Here is a 23038-nt window from a genome sequence, read left to right as displayed (position 1 = left end):
CTACGACCAGTTACAAGGCGTCGCCCTACCACCAGTTACAAGGAGTCGCCCTACCACCAGTTACAAGGAGTCGCCCTACGACCAGTTACAAGGCGTCGCCCTACCACCAGTTACAAGGAGTCGCCCTACCACCAGTTACAAGGAGTCGCCCTACGACCAATTACAAGGCGTCGCCCTATGACCAGTCACAAGGAATAACCCTACGACCAGTTACAAGGAGTCGCCCTACGACCAGTTACAAGGCGTGGCCCTACCACCAGCTACAAGGAGTCGCCCTACGACCAGTTACAAGGAGTCGCCCTACGATCAGTTACAAGGAGTCGCCCTACGACCAATTACAAGGCGTCGCCCTATGACCAGTCACAAGGAGTCGCCCTACGACCAGTTACAAGGCGTCGCCCTACCACCAGTAACAAGGAGTCGCCCTACCACCAGTTACAAGGAGTCGCCCTACGACCAGTTACAAGGCGTCGCCCTACAACCAATTACAAGGCGTCGCCCTATGACCAGTTACAAGGAGTCGCCCTACGACCAATTACAAGGCGTCGCCCTATGACCAGTTACAAGGCGTTGCCCTACGACCAGTTACAAGGAGTCGCCCTATGACCAGTTAAAAGGAGTCACCCTATGACCAGTTACAAGGAGTCGCCCTACCACCAGTTACAAGGAGTCACCCTAAGACCAGTTACAAGGAGTCGCCCTACGACCAATTACAAGGCGTCGCCCTATGACCAGTTACAAGGCGTTGCCCTACGACCAGTTACAAGGAGTCGCCCTATGACCAGTTAAAAGGAGTCACCCTACGACCAATTACAAGGCGTCGCCCTACGACCAGTTACAAGGAGTCGCCCTACGACCAGTTACAAGGAGTCGCCCTATGACCAGTCACAAGGAGTCGCCCTACGACCAGTTACAAGGAGTCGCCCTACGACCAGTTACAAGGCGTGGTCCTACCACCAGTTAAAAGGAGTCGCCCTACGACCAGTTCCAAGAGTCGCCCTACGACCAATTACAAGGCGTCGCCCTATGACCAGTCACAAGGAGTCGCCCTACAACCAGTTACAAGGAGTCGCCCTACGACCAGTTACAAGGCGTCGCCCTACCACCAGTTACAAGGAGTCGCCCTACCACAAGTTACAAGGAGTCGCCCTACGACCAGTTACAAGGCGTCGTCCTACAACCAATTACAAGGCGTCGCCCTATGACCAGTTACAAGGAGTCGCCCTACGACCAGTTACAAGGAGTTGCCCTACGACCAGTTACAAGGCGTGGCCCTACCACCAGTTAAAAGGAGTTGCCCTACGACCAGTTACAAGGCGTGGCCCTACCACCAGTTAAAAGGAGTCGCCCTACGACCAGTTACAAGGAGTCGCCCTATGACCAGTTACAAGGAGTCGCCCTACGACCAGTTACAAGGAGTCGCCCTACGACCAGTTACAAGGAGTCGCCCTACGACCAGTTACAAGGCGTGGCCCTACCACCAGTTAAAAGGCGTCGCCCTACCACCAGTTACAAGGAGTCGCCCTACCACAAGTTACAAGGAGTCGCCCTACGACCAATTACAAGGCGTCGCCCTACGACCAGTTACAAGGAGTCGCCCTACGACCAGTTACAAGGAGTCGCCCTATGACCAGTCACAAGGAGTCGCCCTACGACCAGTTACAAGGAGTTGCCCTACGACCAGTTACAAGGCGTGGCCCTACCACCAGTTAAAAGGAGTTGCCCTACGACCAGTTACAAGGCGTGGCCCTACCACCAGTTAAAAGGAGTCGCCCTACGACCAGTTACAAGGAGTCGCACTATGACCAGTTACAAGGAGTCGCCCTACGACCAGTTACAAGGAGTCGCCCTACGACCAGTTACAAGGAGTCGCCCTACGACCAGTTACAAGGCGTGGCCCTACCACCAGTTAAAAGGAGTCACCCTACGACCAATTACAAGGCGTCGCCCTACGACCAGTTACAAGGAGTCGCCCTACGACCAGTTACAAGGAGTCGCCCTATGACCAGTCACAAGGAGTCGCCCTACGACCAGTTACAAGGAGTTGCCCTACGACCAGTTACAAGGCGTGGCCCTACCACCAGTTAAAAGGAGTCGCCCTACGACCAGTTACAAGGAGTCGCCCTATGACCAGTTACAAGGAGTCGCCCTACGACCAATTACAAGGCGTCGCCCTATGACCAGTCACAAGGAATCACCCTACGACCAGTTACAAGGAGTCGCCCTACGACCAGTTACAAGGAGTCGCCCTATGACCAGTCACAAAGAGTCGCCCTATGACCAATTACAAGGCGTCGCCCTATGAACAGTCACAAGGAATCACCCTACGACCAGTTACAAGGAGTCGCCCTACGACCAGTTACAAGGCGTCGCCCTACCACCAGTTACAAGGAGTCGCCCTACCACCAGTTAAAAGGAGTCACCCTACGACCAATTACAAGGCGTCGCCCTACGACCAGTTACAAGGAGTCGCCCTACGACCAGTTACAAGGAGTCGCCCTATGACCAGTCACAAGGCGTCGCCCTACGACGAGTTACAAGGAGTCGCCCTATGACCAGTTAAAAGGAGTCACCCTACGACCAATTACAAGGCGTCGCCCTACGACCAGTTACAAGGAGTCGCCCTACGACCAGTTACAAGGAGTCGCCCTATGACCAGTCACAAGGAGTCGCCCTACGACCAGTTACAAGGAGTCGCCCTACGACCAGTTACAAGGCGTGGCCCTACCACCAGTTAAAAGGAGTCGCCCTACCACCAGTTACAAGGAGTCGCCCTACGACCAGTTACAAGGAGTCGCCCTACGACCAATTACAAGGCGTCGCCCTATGACCAGTTACAAGGCGTTGCCCTACGACCAGTTACAAGGAGTCGCCCTATGACCAGTTACAAGGAGTCGCCCTATGACCAGTCACAAGGAGTCGCCCTACGACCAGTTACAAGGAGTCGCCCTACGACCAGTTACAAGGCGTGGCCCTACCACCAGTTAAAAGGAGTCGCCCTACGACCAGTTACAAGGAGTCGCCCTATGACCAGTTAAAAGGAGTCACCCTACGACCAATTACAAGGCGTCGCCCTACGACCAGTTACAAGGAGTCGCCCTACGACCAGTTACAAGGAGTCGCCCTATGACCAGTCACAAGGAGTCGCCCTACGACCAGTTACAAGGAGTCGCCCTACGACCAGTTACAAGGCGTGGCCCTACCACCAGTTAAAAGGAGTCGCCCTACCACCAGTTACAAGGAGTCGCCCTACGACCAGTTACAAGGAGTCGCCCTACGACCAATTACAAGGCGTCGCCCTATGACCAGTTACAAGGCGTTGCCCTACGACCAGTTACAAGGAGTCGCCCTATGACCAGTTACAAGGAGTCGCCCTATGACCAGTCACAAGGAGTCGCCCTACGACCAGTTACAAGGAGTCGCCCTACGACCAGTTACAAGGCGTGGCCCTACCACCAGTTAAAAGGAGTCGCCCTACGACCAGTTACAAGGAGTCGCCCTATGACCAGTTACAAGGAGTCGCCCTACGACCAATTACAAGGCGTCGCCCTATGACCAGTCACAAGGAATCACCCTACGACCAGTTACAAGGAGTCGCCCTACGACCAGTTACAAGGAGTCGCCCTATGACCAGTCACAAGGAGTCGCCCTACGACCAGTTACAAGGCGTCGCCCTACAACCAATTACAAGGCGTCGCCCTATGACCAGTTACAAGGAGTCGCCCTACCACCAGTTACAAGGAGTCACCCTAAGACCAGTTACAAGGAGTCGCCCTACGACCAATTACAAGGCGTCGCCCTATGACCAGTTAGAAGGCGTTGCCCTACGACCAGTTACAAGGAGTCGCCCTATGACCAGTTAAAAGGAGTCACCCTACGACCAATTACAAGGCGTCGCCCTACGACCAGTCACAAGGAGTCGCCCTACGACCAGTTACAAGGAGTCGCCCTATGACCAGTCACAAGGAGTCGCCCTACGACCAATTACAAGGCGTCGCCCTATGACCAGTTACAAGGCGTTGCCCTACGACCAGTTACAAGGAGTCGCCCTATGACCAGTTAAAAGGAGTCACCCTACGACCAATTACAAGGCGTCGCCCTACGACCAGTTACAAGGAGTCGCCCTACGACCAGTTACAAGGAGTCGCCCTATGACCAGTCACAAGGAGTCGCCCTACGACCAGTTACAAGGCGTCGCCCTATGACCAGTCACAAGGAGTCGCCCTACGACCAGTTACAAGGCGTCGCCCTACCACCAGTTACAAGGAGTCGCCCTACCACCAGTTACAAGGAGTCGCCCTACGACCAGTTACAAGGCGTCGCCCTACGACCAGTTACAAGGAGTCGCCCTACGACCAGTTACAAGGAGTCGCCCTATGACCAGTCACAAGGAGTCGCCCTACGACCAGTTACAAGGCGTCGCCCTATGACCAGTCACAAGGAGTCGCCCTACCACCAGTTACAAGGAGTCACCCTAAGACCAGTTACAAGGAGTCGCCCTACGACCAATTACAAGGCGTCGCCCTATGACCAGTTAGAAGGCGTTGCCCTACGACCAGTTACAAGGAGTCGCCCTATGACCAGTTAAAAGGAGTCACCCTACGACCAATTACAAGGCGTCGCCCTACGACCAGTCACAAGGAGTCGCCCTACGACCAGTTACAAGGAGTCGCCCTATGACCAGTCACAAGGAGTCGCCCTACGACCAATTACAAGGCGTCGCCCTATGACCAGTTACAAGGCGTTGCCCTACGACCAGTTACAAGGAGTCGCCCTATGACCAGTTAAAAGGAGTCACCCTACGACCAATTACAAGGCGTCGCCCTACGACCAGTTACAAGGAGTCGCCCTACGACCAGTTACAAGGAGTCGCCCTATGACCAGTCACAAGGAGTCGCCCTACGACCAGTTACAAGGCGTCGCCCTATGACCAGTCACAAGGAGTCGCCCTACGACCAGTTACAAGGCGTCGCCCTACCACCAGTTACAAGGAGTCGCCCTACCACCAGTTACAAGGAGTCGCCCTACGACCAGTTACAAGGCGTCGCCCTACAACCAATTACAAGGCGTCGCCCTATGACCAGTTACAAGGAGTCGCCCTACCACCAGTTACAAGGAGTCACCCTAAGACCAGTTACAAGGAGTCGCCCTATGACCAGTTACAAGGAGTCGCCCTACCACCAGTTACAAGGAGTCACCCTAAGACCAGTTACAAGGAGTCGCCCTACGACCAATTACAAGGCGTCGCCCTATGACCAGTTACAAGGCGTTGCCCTACGACCAGTTACAAGGAGTCGCCCTATGACCAGTTAAAAGGAGTCACCCTACGACCAATTACAAGGCGTCGCCCTACGACCAGTTACAAGGAGTCGCCCTACGACCAGTTACAAGGAGTCGCCCTATGACCAGTCACAAGGAGTCGCCCTACGACCAGTTACAAGGAGTCGCCCTATGACCAGTTACAAGGAGTCGCCCTACGACCAATTACAAGGCGTCGCCCTATGACCAGTCACAAGGAATCACCCTACGACCAGTTACAAGGAGTCGCCCTACGACCAGTTACAAGGAGTCGCCCTATGACCAGTCACAAGGAGTCGCCCTACGACCAGTTACAAGGAGTCGCCCTACGACCAGTTACAAGGCGTGGCCCTACCACCAGTTACAAGGAGTCGCACTACGACCAGTTACAAGGAGTCGCCCTACGACCAGTTACAAGGAGTCGCCCTACGACCAGTTACAAGGCGTCGCCCTACCACCAGTAACAAGGAGTCGCCCTACCACCAGTTACAAGGAGTCGCCCTACGACCAGTTACAAGGCGTCGCCCTATGACCAGTTACAAGGAGTCGCCCTACCACCAGTTACAAGGAGTCACCCTAAGACCAGTTACAAGGAGTCGCCCTACGACCAATTACAAGGCGTCGCCCTATGACCAGTTACAAGGCGTTGCCCTACGACCAGTTACAAGGAGTCGCCCTATGACCAGTTAAAAGGAGTCACCCTACGACCAATTACAAGGCGTCGCCCTACGACCAGTTACAAGGAGTCGCCCTACGACCAGTTACAAGGAGTCGCCCTATGACCAGTCACAAGGAGTCGCCCTACGACCAGTTACAAGGCGTCGCCCTATGACCAGTCACAAGGAGTCGCCCTACGACCAGTTACAAGGAGTCGCCCTACGACCAGTTACAAGGCGTCGCCCTACCACCAGTTACAAGGAGTCGCCCTACCACCAGTTACAAGGAGTCGCCCTACGACCAGTTACAAGGCGTGGCCCTACCACCAGTTAAAAGGAGTCGCCCTACGACCAGTTACAAGGAGTCGCCCTATGACCAGTTACAAGGAGTCGCCCTACGACCAATTACAAGGCGTCGCCCTATGACCAGTCACAAGGAATCACCCTACGAGCAGTTACAAGGAGTCGCCCTACGACCAGTTACAAGGAGTCGCCCTATGACCAGTCACAAGGAGTCGCCCTACGACCAGTTACAAGGAGTCGCCCTACGACCAGTTACAAGGCGTGGCCCTACCACCAGTTACAAGGAGTCGCCCTACGACCAGTTACAAGGAGTCGCCCTACGATCAGTTACAAGGAGTCGCCCTACGACCAATTACAAGGCGTCGCCCTATGACCAGTCACAAGGAGTCGCCCTACGACCAGTTACAAGGAGTCGCCCTACGACCAGTTACAAGGCGTCGCCCTACCACCAGTAACAAGGAGTCGCCCTACCACCAGTTACAAGGCGTCGCCCTACAACCAATTACAAGGCGTCGCCCTATGACCAGTTACAAGGAGTCGCCCTACCACCAGTTACAAGGAGTCACCCTAAGACCAGTTACAAGGAGTCGCCCTACGACCAGTTACAAGGAGTCGCCCTATGACCAGTCACAAGGCGTGGCCCTACCACCAGTTACAAGGAGTCGCCCTACGACCAGTTACAAGGAGTCGCCCTACGATCAGTTACAAGGAGTCGCCCTACGACCAATTACAAGGCATCGCCCTATGACCAGTCACAAGGAGTCGCCCTACGACCAGTTACAAGGAGTCGCCCTACGATCAGTTACAAGGAGTCGCCCTACGACCAATTACAAGGCATCGCCCTATGACCAGTCACAAGGAGTCGCCCTACGACCAGTTACAAGGAGTCGCCCTACCACCAGTTACAAGGAGTCACCCTAAGACCAGTTACAAGGAGTCGCCCTACGACCAATTACAAGGAGTCGCCCTATGACCAGTTACAAGGAGTCGCCCTACGACCAGTTACAAGGCGTGGCCCTACCACCAGTTAAAAGGAGTCGCCCTACGACCAGTTACAAGGAGTCGCTCTATGACCAGTTACAAGGAGTCGCCCTACGACCAATTACAAGGCGTCGCCCTATGACCAGTCACAAGGAATCACCCTACGATCAGTTACAAGGAGTCGCCCTACGACCAATTACAAGGCGTCGCCCTATGACCAGTCACAAGGAGTCGCCCTACGACCAGTTACAAGGAGTCGCCCTACGACCAGTTACAAGGCGTCGCCCTACCACCAGTAACAAGGAGTCGCCCTACCACCAGTTACAAGGAGTCGCCCTACGACCAGTTACAAGGCGTCGCCCTACAACCAATTACAAGGCGTCGCCCTATGACCAGTTACAAGGAGTCGCCCTACCACCAGTTACAAGGAGTCACCCTAAGACCAGTTACAAGGAGTCGCCCTACGACCAATTACAAGGCGTCGCCCTATGACCAGTTACAAGGCGTTGCCCTACGACCAGTTACAAGGAGTCGCCCTATGACCAGTTAAAAGGAGTCACCCTACGACCAATTACAAGGCGTCGCCCTACGTCCAGTTACAAGGAGTCGCCCTACGACCAGTTACAAGGAGTCGCCCTATGACCAGTCACAAGGAGTCGCCCTACGACCAGTTACAAGGAGTCGCCCTACGACCAGTTACAAGGCGTGGCCCTACCACCAGTTAAAAGGAGTCGCCCTACGACCAGTTACAAGGAGTCGCCCTACGACCAATTACAAGGCGTCGCCCTATGACCAGTCACAAGGAGTCGCCCTACGACCAGTTACAAGGAGTCGCCCTACGACCAGTTACAAGGCGTCGCCCTACCACCAGTTACAAGGAGTCGCCCTACAACAAGTTACAAGGAGTCGCCCTACGACCAGTTACAAGGCGTCGCCCTACAACCAATTACAAGGCGTCGCCCTATGACCAGTTACAAGGAGTCGCCCTACGACCAGTTACAAGGAGTCGCCCTACGACCAGTTACAAGGCGTGGCCCTACGACCAGTTACAAGGAGTCGCCCTATGACCAGTTAAAAGGAGTCACCCTACGACCAATTACAAGGAATCACCCTACGACCAGTTACAAGGAGTCGCCCTACGACCAGTTACAAGGAGTCGCCCTACGACCAGTTACAAGGCGTCGCCCTACCACCAGTTACAAGGAGTCGCCCTACAACAAGTTACAAGGAGTCGCCCTACGACCAGTTACAAGGCGTCGCCCTACAACCAATTACAAGGCGTCGCCCTATGACCAGTTACAAGGAGTCGCCCTACGATCAGTTACAAGGAGTCGCCCTACGACCAGTTACAAGGCGTCGCCCTACAACCAATTACAAGGCGTCGCCCTATGACCAGTTACAAGGAGTCGCCCTACCACCAGTTACAAGGAGTCGCCCTACGACCAGTTACAAGGAGTCGCCCTACGATCAGTTACAAGGAGTCGCCCTACGACCAGTTACAAGGAGTCACCCTAAGACCAGTTACAAGGAGTCGCCCTACGACCAATTACAAGGCGTCGCCCTATGACCAGTTACAAGGCGTTGCCCTACGACCAGTTACAAGGAGTCGCCCTATGACCAGTTAAAAGGAGTCACCCTACGACCAATTACAAGGCGTCGCCCTACGACCAGTTACAAGGAGTCGCCCTACGACCAGTTACAAGGAGTCGCCCTATGACCAGTCACAAGGAGTCGCCCTACGACCAGTTACAAGGAGTCGCCCTACGACCAGTTACAAGGCGTGGCCCTACCACCAGTTAAAAGGAGTCGCCCTACCACCAGTTACAAGGAGTCGCCCTACGACCAGTTACAAGGAGTCGCCCTACGACCAATTACAAGGCGTCGCCCTATGACCAGTTACAAGGCGTTGCCCTACGACCAGTTACAAGCAGTCGCCCTATGACCAGTTACAAGGAGTCGCCCTACCACCAGTTACAAGGAGTCACCCTAAGACCAGTTACAAGGAGTCGCCCTACGACCAATTACAAGGCGTCGCCCTATGACCAGTTACAAGGCGTTGCCCTACGACCAGTTACAAGGAGTCGCCCTATGACCAGTTAAAAGGAGTCACCCTACGACCAATTACAAGGCGTCGCCCTACGACCAGTTACAAGGAGTCGCCCTACGACCAGTTACAAGGAGTCGCCCTATGACCAGTCACAAGGAGTCGCCCTACGAACAGTTACAAGGAGTCGCCCTACGACCAGTTACAAGGCGTGGCCCTACCACCAGTTAAAAGGAGTCGCCCTACCACCAGTTACAAGGAGTCGCCCTACGACCAGTTACAAGGAGTCGCTCTATGACCAGTTACAAGGAGTCGCCCTACGACCAATTACAAGGCGTCGCCCTATGACCAGTCACAAGGAATCACCCTACGATCAGTTACAAGGAGTCGCCCTACGACCAATTACAAGGCGTCGCCCTATGACCAGTCACAAGGAGTCGCCCTACGACCAGTTACAAGGAGTCGCCCTACGACCAGTTACAAGGCGTCGCCCTACCACCAGTAACAAGGAGTCGCCCTACCACCAGTTACAAGGAGTCGCCCTACGACCAGTTACAAGGCGTCGCCCTACAACCAATTACAAGGCGTCGCCCTATGACCAGTTACAAGGAGTCGCCCTACCACCAGTTACAAGGAGTCACCCTAAGACCAGTTACAAGGAGTCGCCCTACGACCAATTACAAGGCGTCGCCCTATGACCAGTTACAAGGCGTTGCCCTACGACCAGTTACAAGGAGTCGCCCTATGACCAGTTAAAAGGAGTCACCCTACGACCAATTACAAGGCGTCGCCCTACGTCCAGTTACAAGGAGTCGCCCTACGACCAGTTACAAGGAGTCGCCCTATGACCAGTCACAAGGAGTCGCCCTACGACCAGTTACAAGGAGTCGCCCTACGACCAGTTACAAGGCGTGGCCCTACCACCAGTTAAAAGGAGTCGCCCTACGACCAGTTACAAGGAGTCGCCCTACGACCAATTACAAGGCGTCGCCCTATGACCAGTCACAAGGAGTCGCCCTACGACCAGTTACAAGGAGTCGCCCTACGACCAGTTACAAGGCGTCGCCCTACCACCAGTTACAAGGAGTCGCCCTACAACAAGTTACAAGGAGTCGCCCTACGACCAGTTACAAGGCGTCGCCCTACAACCAATTACAAGGCGTCGCCCTATGACCAGTTACAAGGAGTCGCCCTACGACCAGTTACAAGGAGTCGCCCTACGACCAGTTACAAGGCGTGGCCCTACGACCAGTTACAAGGAGTCGCCCTATGACCAGTTAAAAGGAGTCACCCTACGACCAATTACAAGGAATCACCCTACGACCAGTTACAAGGAGTCGCCCTACGACCAGTTACAAGGAGTCGCCCTACGACCAGTTACAAGGCGTCGCCCTACCACCAGTTACAAGGAGTCGCCCTACAACAAGTTACAAGGAGTCGCCCTACGACCAGTTACAAGGCGTCGCCCTACAACCAATTACAAGGCGTCGCCCTATGACCAGTTACAAGGAGTCGCCCTACGATCAGTTACAAGGAGTCGCCCTACGACCAGTTACAAGGCGTCGCCCTACAACCAATTACAAGGCGTCGCCCTATGACCAGTTACAAGGAGTCGCCCTACCACCAGTTACAAGGAGTCGCCCTACGACCAGTTACAAGGAGTCGCCCTACGATCAGTTACAAGGAGTCGCCCTACGACCAGTTACAAGGAGTCACCCTAAGACCAGTTACAAGGAGTCGCCCTACGACCAATTACAAGGCGTCGCCCTATGACCAGTTACAAGGCGTTGCCCTACGACCAGTTACAAGGAGTCGCCCTATGACCAGTTAAAAGGAGTCACCCTACGACCAATTACAAGGCGTCGCCCTACGACCAGTTACAAGGAGTCGCCCTACGACCAGTTACAAGGAGTCGCCCTATGACCAGTCACAAGGAGTCGCCCTACGACCAGTTACAAGGAGTCGCCCTACGACCAGTTACAAGGCGTGGCCCTACCACCAGTTAAAAGGAGTCGCCCTACCACCAGTTACAAGGAGTCGCCCTACGACCAGTTACAAGGAGTCGCCCTACGACCAATTACAAGGCGTCGCCCTATGACCAGTTACAAGGCGTTGCCCTACGACCAGTTACAAGCAGTCGCCCTATGACCAGTTACAAGGAGTCGCCCTACCACCAGTTACAAGGAGTCACCCTAAGACCAGTTACAAGGAGTCGCCCTACGACCAATTACAAGGCGTCGCCCTATGACCAGTTACAAGGCGTTGCCCTACGACCAGTTACAAGGAGTCGCCCTATGACCAGTTAAAAGGAGTCACCCTACGACCAATTACAAGGCGTCGCCCTACGACCAGTTACAAGGAGTCGCCCTACGACCAGTTACAAGGAGTCGCCCTATGACCAGTCACAAGGAGTCGCCCTACGAACAGTTACAAGGAGTCGCCCTACGACCAGTTACAAGGCGTGGCCCTACCACCAGTTAAAAGGAGTCGCCCTACCACCAGTTACAAGGAGTCGCCCTACGACCAGTTACAAGGAGTCGCCCTACGACCAATTACAAGGCGTCGCCCTATGACCAGTTACAAGGCGTTGCCCTACGACCAGTTACAAGCAGTCGCCCTATGACCAGTTACAAGGAGTCGCCCTACGACCAATTACAAGGCGTCGCCCTATGACCAGTCACAAGGAATCACCCTACGACCAGTTACAAGGAGTCGCCCTACGACCAGTTACAAGGAGTCGCCCTATGACCAGTCACAAGGAGTCGCCCTACGACCAGTTACAAGGAGTCGCCCTACGACCAGTTACAAGGCGTGGCCCTACCACCAGTTACAAGGAGTCGCCCTACGACCAGTTACAAGGAGTCGCCCTACGATCAGTTACAAGGAGTCGCCCTACGACCAATTACAAGGCGTCGCCCTATGACCAGTCACAAGGAGTCGCCCTACGACCAGTTACAAGGAGTCGCCCTACGATCAGTTACAAGGAGTCGCCCTACGACCAATTACAAGGCGTCGCCCTATGACCAGTCACAAGGAGTCGCCCTACGACCAGTTACAAGGAGTCGCCCTACGACCAGTTACAAGGAGTCGCCCTACGACCAATTACAAGGAGTCGCCCTACCACCAGTTACAAGGAGTCACCCTAAGACCAGTTACAAGGAGTCGCTCTACGACCAATTACAAGGCGTCGCCCTATGACCAGTTACAAGGCGTTGCCCTACGACCAATTACAAGGCGTCGCCCTATGACCAGTTACAAGGCGTTGCCCTACGACCAGTTACAAGGAGTCGCCCTACGACCAGTCACAAGGAGTCGCCCTACGATCAGTTACAAGGAGTCGCCCTACGACCAATTACAAGGCGTCGCCCTATGACCAGTCACAAGGAGTCGCCCTACGACCAGTTACAAGGAGTCGCCCTACGACCAGTTACAAGGCGTCGCCCTACCACCAGTAACAAGGAGTCGCCCTACCACCAGTTACAAGGAGTCGCCCTACGACCAGTTACAAGGCGTCGCCCTACAACCAGTTACAAGGCGTCGCCCTACAACCAATTACAAGGCGTCGCCCTACCACCAGTTACAAGGAGTCACCCTAAGACCAGTTACAAGGAGTCGCCCTACGACCAATTACAAGGCGTCGCCCTATGACCAGTTACAAGGCGTTGCCCTACGACCAGTTACAAGGAGTCGCCCTACGACCAGTTACAAGGAGTCGCCCTATGACCAGTTAAAAGGAGTCACCCTACGACCAATTACAAGGCGTCGCCCTACGACCAGTTACAAGGAGTCGCCCTACGACCAGTTACAAGGAGTCGCCCTATGACCAGTCACAAGGAGTCGCCCTACGACCAGTTACAAGGCGTCGCCCTACGACCAGTTACAAGGCGTCGCCCTACGACCAGTTACAAGGAGTCGCCCTACGACCAATTACAAGGAGTCGCCCTACGACCAGTTACAAGGCGTCGCCCTACGACCAGTTACAAGGCGTCGCCCTACGACCAGTTACAAGGCGTCGCCCTACGACCAGTAACAAGGCGTCGCCCTACGACCAGTTACAAGGAGTTGCCCTACGACCAGTTACAAGGCGTCGCCCTACGACCAGTTACAAGGCGTCGCCCTATGACCAGTTACAAGGAGTCGCCCTACCACCAGTTACAAGGAGTCACCCTACGACCAGTTACAAGGAGTCGCCCTACGACCAGTTACAAGGAGTCGCCCTACGACCAGTTACAAGGAGTCGCCCTATGACCAGTTAAAAGGAGTCACCCTACGACCAATTACAAGGCGTCGCCCTATGACCAGTTACGAGGAGTCGCCCTACGACCAATTACAAGGCGTCGCCATATGACCAGTCACAAGGAGTCGCCCTACGACCAGTTACAAGGCGTGGCCCTACCACCAGTTAAAAGGAGTCGCCCTACCACCAGTTACAAGGAGTCGCCCTACGACCAGTTACAAGGAGTCGCCCTACGACCAATTACAAGGCGTCGCCCTATGACCAGTTACAAGGCGTTGCCCTACGACCAGTTACAAGCAGTCGCCCTATGACCAGTTACAAGGAGTCGCCCTACCACCAGTTACAAGGAGTCACCCTAAGACCAGTTACAAGGAGTCGCCCTACGACCAATTACAAGGCGTCGCCCTATGACCAGTTACAAGGCGTTGCCCTACGACCAGTTACAAGGAGTCGCCCTATGACCAGTTAAAAGGAGTCACCCTACGACCAATTACAAGGCGTCGCCCTACGACCAGTTACAAGGAGTCGCCCTACGACCAGTTACAAGGAGTCGCCCTATGACCAGTCACAAGGAGTCGCCCTACGACCAGTTACAAGGAGTCGCCCTACGACCAGTTACAAGGCGTGGCCCTACCACCAGTTAAAAGGAGTCGCCCTACCACCAGTTACAAGGAGTCGCCCTACGACCAGTTACAAGGAGTCGCCCTACGACCAATTACAAGGCGTCGCCCTATGACCAGTTACAAGGCGTTGCCCTACGACCAGTTACAAGCAGTCGCCCTATGACCAGTTACAAGGAGTCGCCCTACGACCAATTACAAGGCGTCGCCCTATGACCAGTCACAAGGAATCACCCTACGACCAGTTACAAGGAGTCGCCCTACGACCAGTTACAAGGAGTCGCCCTATGACCAGTCACAAGGAGTCGCCCTACGACCAGTTACAAGGAGTCGCCCTACGACCAGTTACAAGGCGTGGCCCTACCACCAGTTACAAGGAGTCGCCCTACGACCAGTTACAAGGAGTCGCCCTACGATCAGTTACAAGGAGTCGCCCTACGACCAATTACAAGGCGTCGCCCTATGACCAGTCACAAGGAGTCGCCCTACGACCAGTTACAAGGAGTCGCCCTACGATCAGTTACAAGGAGTCGCCCTACGACCAATTACAAGGCGTCGCCCTATGACCAGTCACAAGGAGTCGCCCTACGACCAGTTACAAGGAGTCGCCCTACGACCAGTTACAAGGAGTCGCCCTACGACCAATTACAAGGAGTCGCCCTACCACCAGTTACAAGGAGTCACCCTAAGACCAGTTACAAGGAGTCGCTCTACGACCAATTACAAGGCGTCGCCCTATGACCAGTTACAAGGCGTTGCCCTACGACCAATTACAAGGCGTCGCCCTATGACCAGTTACAAGGCGTTGCCCTACGACCAGTTACAAGGAGTCGCCCTACGACCAGTCACAAGGAGTCGCCCTACGATCAGTTACAAGGAGTCGCCCTACGACCAATTACAAGGCGTCGCCCTATGACCAGTCACAAGGAGTCGCCCTACGACCAGTTACAAGGAGTCGCCCTACGACCAGTTACAAGGCGTCGCCCTACCACCAGTAACAAGGAGTCGCCCTACCACCAGTTACAAGGAGTCGCCCTACGACCAGTTACAAGGCGTCGCCCTACAACCAGTTACAAGGCGTCGCCCTACAACCAATTACAAGGCGTCGCCCTACCACCAGTTACAAGGAGTCACCCTAAGACCAGTTACAAGGAGTCGCCCTACGACCAATTACAAGGCGTCGCCCTATGACCAGTTACAAGGCGTTGCCCTACGACCAGTTACAAGGAGTCGCCCTACGACCAGTTACAAGGAGTCGCCCTATGACCAGTTAAAAGGAGTCACCCTACGACCAATTACAAGGCGTCGCCCTACGACCAGTTACAAGGAGTCGCCCTACGACCAGTTACAAGGAGTCGCCCTATGACCAGTCACAAGGAGTCGCCCTACGACCAGTTACAAGGCGTCGCCCTACGACCAGTTACAAGGCGTCGCCCTACGACCAGTTACAAGGAGTCGCCCTACGACCAATTACAAGGAGTCGCCCTACGACCAGTTACAAGGCGTCGCCCTACGACCAGTTACAAGGCGTCGCCCTACGACCAGTTACAAGGCGTCGCCCTACGACCAGTAACAAGGCGTCGCCCTACGACCAGTTACAAGGAGTTGCCCTACGACCAGTTACAAGGCGTCGCCCTACGACCAGTTACAAGGCGTCGCCCTATGACCAGTTACAAGGAGTCGCCCTACCACCAGTTACAAGGAGTCACCCTACGACCAGTTACAAGGAGTCGCCCTACGACCAGTTACAAGGAGTCGCCCTACGACCAGTTACAAGGAGTCGCCCTATGACCAGTTAAAAGGAGTCACCCTACGACCAATTACAAGGCGTCGCCCTATGACCAGTCACAAGGAGTCACCCTACGACCAGTTACAAGGAGTCGCCCTACGACCAGTTACAAGGAGTCGCCCTATGACCAGTCACAAGGAGTCGCCCTACGACCAGTTACAAGGAGTCGCCCTACGACCAGTTACAAGGCGTGGCCCTACCACCAGTTAAAAGGAGTCGCCCTACGACCAGTTACGAGGAGTCGCCCTACGACCAATTACAAGGCGTCGCCATATGACCAGTCACAAGGAGTCACCCTACGACCAGTTACAAGGAGTCGCCCTACGACCAGTTACAAGGAGTCGCCCTACGACCGGTTACAAGGCGTCGCCCTACGACCGGTTACAAGGCGTCGCCCTACGACCAGTTACAAGGCGTCGCCCTATGACCAGTTACAAGGAGTCGCCCTACGATCAGTTACAAGGAGTCGCCCTACGACCAATTACAAGGCGTCGCCATATGACCAGTCACAAGGAGTCACCCTACGACCAGTTACAAGGAGTCGCCCTACGACCAGTTACAAGGAGTCGCCCTACGACCGGTTACAAGGCGTCGCCCTACGACCGGTTACAAGGCGTCGCCCTACGACCGGTTACAAGGCGTCGCCCTACGACCAGTTACAAGGCGTCGCCCTATGACCAGTTACAAGGAGTCGCCCTACGATCAGTTACAAGGAGTCGCCCTACGACCAATTACAAGGCGTCGCCATATGACCAGTCACAAGGAGTCACCCTACGACCAGTTACAAGGAGTCGCCCTACGACCAGTTACAAGGAGTCGCCCCACGACCGGTTACAAGGCGTCGCCCTACGACCGGTTACAAGGCGTCGCCCTACGACCAGTTACAAGGCGTCGCCCTACCACCAGTTACAAGGAGTCGCCCTACGACCAGTTACAAGGAGTCGCCCTACGACCAGTTACAAGGAGTCGCCCTACCACCAGTTACAAGGCGTCGCCCTAGCACCAGTTACAAGGAGTCGCCCTACGACCAGTTACAAGGAGTCGCCCTACGACCAGTCACAAGGAGTCACCCTATGACCAGTTACAAGGAGTCGCCCTACCACCAGTTACAAGGAGTCGCCCTACCACCAGTTACGTGAGTTTTATGCTTTGCCCAGTAAGTTTTCCCTCATGTTTTTGAGAATATACTGTGAGGCTGAAAGCTGCTGCTGCTACTACTACTACTACTACTGCTGCTGCTGCTGCTGCTGCTGTGCTACTACTACTACTACTACTACTACTACTACTACTACTACTACTACTACTACTACTACTACTGCTACTGCTACTGCTACTGCTACTGCTGCTGTGCTACTACTACTGCTACTGCTACTACTACTACTACTACTACTGCTGCTGCTGCTGCTGCTGCTGTGCTACTACTACTACTACTACTACTACTACTACTACTACTACTACTGCTACTGCTACTACTACTACTACTGCTACTGCTGCTGCTGCTGCTGCTGCTGTGCTACTACTACTACTACTACTACTACTACTACTACTACTACTACTGCTACTGCTACTGCTACTGCTACTGCTACTGCTACTACTACTACTACTACTACTACTACTACTACTACTACTACTACTACTACTACTGCTACTACTACTACTACTACTACTACTACTACTACTACTACTACTACTTCTACTACTACTGCTACTACTACTACTACTACTGCTACTACTACTACTACTACTACTACTACTGCTACTGCTACTACTGCTAGTGTGGCCACACTGAAGTCTGTCCCTTCAATGTAAATCCTGGTAATGATTCAAAATTGGATGAAGATGAATCTGACACATATTTTCAGCATTAAACTAATACAATAATTGCTGCTGTGGTTGTATTCAGGCTGTGGAAATTATTTAGAAACATTGTAGAATAATATTGAAAAAAAGAACTAGTTCATGTAGAAAGTGAACACTGGACTCCGTATCGGTGTCCTTGACGATATATCACTGTATCGATATTTTGAACACAGCCCTATCACACACCAGTGTTCACAGACACTGGGGGCGAGGCAAGTGTCTTGCCCAAGGACACAACAGCGATATTCACCTGAGGAATCTGGAATTGCACTTTAACCCTGCGGGTCTGACCTCTCATTAATTATTCAAAAGTATTTGCGGTACAATTTCAAAGTAAAATATTCAGCCGATATTGTGAAAAATATTGGCGGAATATTGTTATCAAGATGAAGCAAAAATATTCTGAGATGTACATCTTTGTCAATAACTTTGTCTCATAAAAAGAGACCAGTGTCTTCATGTCCAGCACAGGGACGCTCCCGACCCGGTGTTCCTCACATGCAGAAGACTTTGTGTCACGTGTCTCTCACATGCAGAAGACTTTGTCTCACGTGTCTCTCACATGCAGAAGACTTTGTGTCTTGTGTCTCTCACATGCAGAAGACTTTGTCTCACGTGTCTCTCACATGCAGAAGACTTTGTCTCACGTGTCTCTCACATGCAGAAGACTTTGTCTCACGTGTCTCTCACATGTAGAAGACTTTGTCTCACGTGTCTCTCACATGCAGAAGACTTTGTGTCACGTGTCTCTCACATGCAGAAGACTTTGTCTCACGTGTCTCTCACATGCAGAAGACTTTGTGTCACGTGTCTCTCAAATGCAGAAGACTTTGTGTCTCGTGTCTCTCAAATGCAGAAGACTTTGTGTCACGTGTCTCTCACATGCAGAAGACTTTGTCTCACGTGTCTCTCACATGCAGAAGACTTTGTCTCACGTGTCTCTCACATGCAGAAGACTTTGTCTCACGTTTCTCTCACATGCAGAAGACTTTGTGTCACGTGTCTCTCACATGCAGAAGACTTTGTCTCGTGTCTCTCACATGCAGAAGACTTTGTGTCACGTGTCTCTCACATGCAGAAGACTTTGTGTCATGTGTCTCTCACATGCAGAAGACTTTGTGTCTCGTGTCTCTCACATGCAGAAGACTTTGTGTCTCGTGTCTCTCAAATGCAGAAGACTTTGTGTCACGTGTCTCTCACATGCAGAAGACTTTGTGTCTCGTGTCTCTCACATGCAGAAGACTTTGTGTCTCGTGTCTCTCAAATGCAGAAGACTTTGTGTCTCGTGTCTCTCACATGCAGAAGACTTTGTGTCACGTGTCTCTCACATGCAGAAGACTTTGTCTCACGTGTCTCGCACATGCAGAAGACTTTGTCTCACGTGTCTCTCACATGCAGAAGACTTTGTGTCACGTGTCTCTCACATGCAGAAGACTTTGTGTCACGTGTCTCTCACATGCGGAAGACTTTGTGTCACGTGTCTCTCACATGCAGAAGACTTTGTGTCACGTGTCTCTCACATGCAGAAGACTTTGTGTCTCGTGTCTCTCACATGCAGAAGACTTTGTCTCACGTGTCTCTCACATGTAGAAGACTTTGTGTCTCGTGTCTCTCACATGCAGAAGACTTTGTGTCACGTGTCTCTCACAGGCAGAAGACTTTGTCTCGTGTCTCTCACATGCAGAAGACTTTGTGTCTCGTGTCTCTCACATGCAGAAGACTTTGTGTCTCGTGTCTCTCACATGCAGAAGACTTTGTCTCACGTGTCTCTCACATGCAGAAGACTTTGTCTCACGTGTCTCTCACATGCAGAAGACTTTGTGTCTCGTGTCTCTCACATGCAGAAGACTTAGTGTCTCGTGTCTCTCACATGCAGAAGACTTTGTCTCACGTGTCTCTCACATGCAGAAGACTTTGTCTCACGTGTCTCTCACATGCAGAAGACTTTGTCTCACGTGTCTCTCACATGCAGAAGACTTTGTCTCACGTTTCTCTCACATGCAGAAGACTTTGTGTCTCGTGTCTCTCACATGCAGAAGACTTTGTGTCACGTGTCTCTCACATGCAGAAGACTTTGTGTCTCGTGTCTCTCACATGCAGAAGACTTTGTGTCTCGTGTCTCTCACATGCAGAAGACTTTGTGTCACGTGTCTCTCACATGCAGAAGACTTTGTGTCTCGTGTCTCTCACATGCAGAAGACTTTGTGTCACGTGTCTCTCACATGCAGAAGACTTTGTGTCACGTGTCTCTCACATGCAGAAGACTTTGTGTCTCGTGTCTCTCACATGCAGAAGACTTTGTGTCATGTGTCTCTCACATGCAGAAGACTTTGTGTCATGTGTCTCTCACATGCAGAAGACGTCTCTCAAATATCTTTGGAACATTCAGAACTTCATTGACCTCATGTTGACTCAGCAGAAGTCGTTGCTCAGTCTGTTCTGTTTATTCTTCCTCGTAGTCCTCCATGTTTGTTTACACACCAACAGATGATGCGTTTGTTTGATTGGTTAATCCGCCTGTCAATCACTCCCTTTGGAAATTGGAGTGATTGGGTTGGATTCCAGACCCTTCTGCATTTGAACAGAATGTAGGAGGGACTGGCTGCTCAGGCTGAGGAGGGAGAGGGACTTGTAAACAGCAGGACTGACACATGGACAAAGAAGAGCAAAAGTCCATGGAGCAAATGATGCTCAATGAAATGTTGCTAAATGTTTCCGAGGCTCCGGAGCCGAGAGCAGCACTGACACAGGGTTATACAAGGTCTCTCTCTCTCTCTCTCTCTCTCTCTCTCTCAAACAGCAGTGATTGGTGGTAGTGCGACAACGGCACAAGAAGCCCCCAAACCTTCAGTGAAATCTGTCCCGCCACAAAGTAAAACGACTTTGAAATTGAGGAAAAGGTGTAAAGAAATACTCTTTAAATCCATAAAACTGTCTGTGGTGTTTTTTGTTATAAAAGACACCCCCCATCCTGGTGTCCCACCAGAGCTGCCCCTCCGGCTTCTGCCCGCGACACAGGCTGGACTCTGACCCTTGCACAGGCTGGACAGCAGTGTTTGTCATTCTCATTAGTTTGAGGCAGTAAACAAGAGATTGTGTCTTTTATGTCATGTTTGTCTTTTCTTTGCGGGTCTTTTAGTGTCAAATGAATTATCATTATTTATGAAAAAGAGAATTCACATACTTTTAGTGTTGGGATTATTTAGAGAAAAAACATCACAATTTAATGATTATTTACGATTATTGAGACTGTTACAAAACAGCGGAGACATTTTTATTTGTATTTCATTCCGTGGAGGCACAAGACAAATATCAGCTCTAAATGGTTCTGTTTAATTAATGCCTTTAGAACCAGAAATAAGCCACAGTGTAGTAGTAGAAATACTACAAAATTGTATCAGGCTTCGGAAAAAAAAGTACAATTTGTGGTCGTCAAGTCTGTAATATTTATTGAGATGAAATAAAAACTAAAACTATTGTAGACTCAAATATTGCTGTTTTTTCAAAGACAATCTGGATTTGACCTTTAGCTCACATTTAAACTGTCTCTGTTTACGCCGTTTGAAAAGTCAAAGTAAATGTACGAGGCTAAATCAGACGACACTGTGTATTACATAAAGCGCTTTACTCTAATCCCTGATCAGAGCTGCAGGGATGTGCTCAAGGCTGTGGCGCCCTCTGGTGGTGGGGAAGGCAGGACATGCACTGGAGGAGCAGGAATAACAACATAGGGTCAAATGACTTGAATTCACAACATTAAAGGAGACAAATGATGTGAAGTCTGATTTTCATGCATTTTGTACACTTTACATTAACGAAGAACCAATACAAGAAACAAATCTGTTTAAACCACTCAGTTATTAAAACATGTTAACAAATTGTAAGCTATAAATGTGTTGTTTTAACTCTACATATTTGAATTTTCATGGCCAAATTTAAATGAGAAATGTACTTGTTGAGCTCCACAGAGATTTTAAAAAGGCCAACTTCTTTAGATTTGTGAAATTACTCAAAACAATCTGAAGGGAAATGTGCAAAGTTATTACTTTTAACTCAAAATAAAGTTATAGAAGTACAAAAGAGCAGCAAAAAGAGTAGAAAATAAACATTCCTTTTTTGAGCCAAACCAGAAGCACAAGCTAAAAAATGACGGATTGATTATCGTTACGAGGATGGTTCATCAAATATATTCCTTTTCGCCCGCTTGATGTGCAGAGAAATAGAATAGTACCATTTCATTCTAAAAGGATTGACATTGACGTTGTGTTGAAAGCGCTGAATGTCCTCGACACTCGCGTCTCGGTCGTATTGACACAAACTACTTCATATGTGAATGTTGGATGTATTTGCAGATGATGACACATACCGGCATGACCTGCTGTAAGTCCTCTAACGTAGCCGTCGCCATGCCTACCAGGGCGTTTGGGTCACACGGTGCAGTGGGCGGAGTCAGGAGCTTCCTGTAGGAGAGAGGAGCAGACTGTAGGTCATGCGGTTCTATTTGGTGCTAAAGAGTCAGAGCCGTACCTGTAAACATACAGAGGGAAGTGTATGTCCAGAGCGATGCTGTTGTACACGGCTAAACCCATCAGCTGCACCGGGGTCAAGGATCACATGTTACAGCACGTTACAACATGTTACAGCACGTTACAGCATGTTACAGCACGTTACAACATGTTACAGCACGTTACAGCATGTTACAGCACGTTATAACAGGCCACACCACGACACGTTACAGCACGTTACAACACGTTACAACATGTTACAACATGTTACAGCACGTTACAACATGTTACAGCACGTTACAGCACGTTATAACAGGCCACACCACGACACGTTACAGCACGTTACAACACGTTACAACATGTTACAACATGTTACAGCACGTTACAACATGTTACAGCACGTTACAGCATGTTACAGCACGTTATAACAGGCCACACCACGACACGTTACAGCACGTTACAACACGTTACAACATGTTACAACATGTTACAGCACGTTACAACATGTTACAGCACGTTACAGCACGTTATAACAGGCCACACCACGACACGTTACAGCACGTTACAACACGTTACAACATGTTACAACATGTTACAGCACGTTACAACATGTTACAGCACGTTACAGCACGTTATAACAGGCCACACCACGACACGTTACAGCACGTTACAACACGTTACAGCACGTTACAGCACGTCATAACAGGCCACGAAACGTTACAGCACGTTACAACACGTTACAACA

At 51.7% G+C, this 23038-nt stretch overlaps 1 protein-coding gene across 1 annotated transcript in view; it reads right to left on the bottom strand.

The window, feature by feature from the left end:
* hectd2 (HECT domain containing 2) overlaps positions 1–23038 on the bottom strand; it is a 184946-nt gene that overhangs the window by 63984 nt on the left and 97924 nt on the right. The window contains exons 15-16 of the mRNA XM_072445444.1: positions 22316–22380; positions 22155–22248 (exon numbers count right to left, since the gene is read on the bottom strand). Coding sequence (XP_072301545.1) covers positions 22155–22248; positions 22316–22380 — 159 coding nt within the window. The remainder of the gene's footprint in view (positions 1–22154; positions 22249–22315; positions 22381–23038) is intronic.

This window comes from Eucyclogobius newberryi, unplaced genomic scaffold (assembly GCF_026437365.1).
Source record: "Eucyclogobius newberryi isolate DKJ021-1_F unplaced genomic scaffold, fEucNew1.0.hap1 SCAF_149, whole genome shotgun sequence".
Lineage (NCBI taxonomy): Eukaryota > Metazoa > Chordata > Actinopteri > Gobiiformes > Gobiidae > Eucyclogobius > Eucyclogobius newberryi.
The sequence above is the reverse complement of the archived record's forward strand: the minus strand, read 5'-3'. Positions and strand labels throughout refer to the sequence as shown.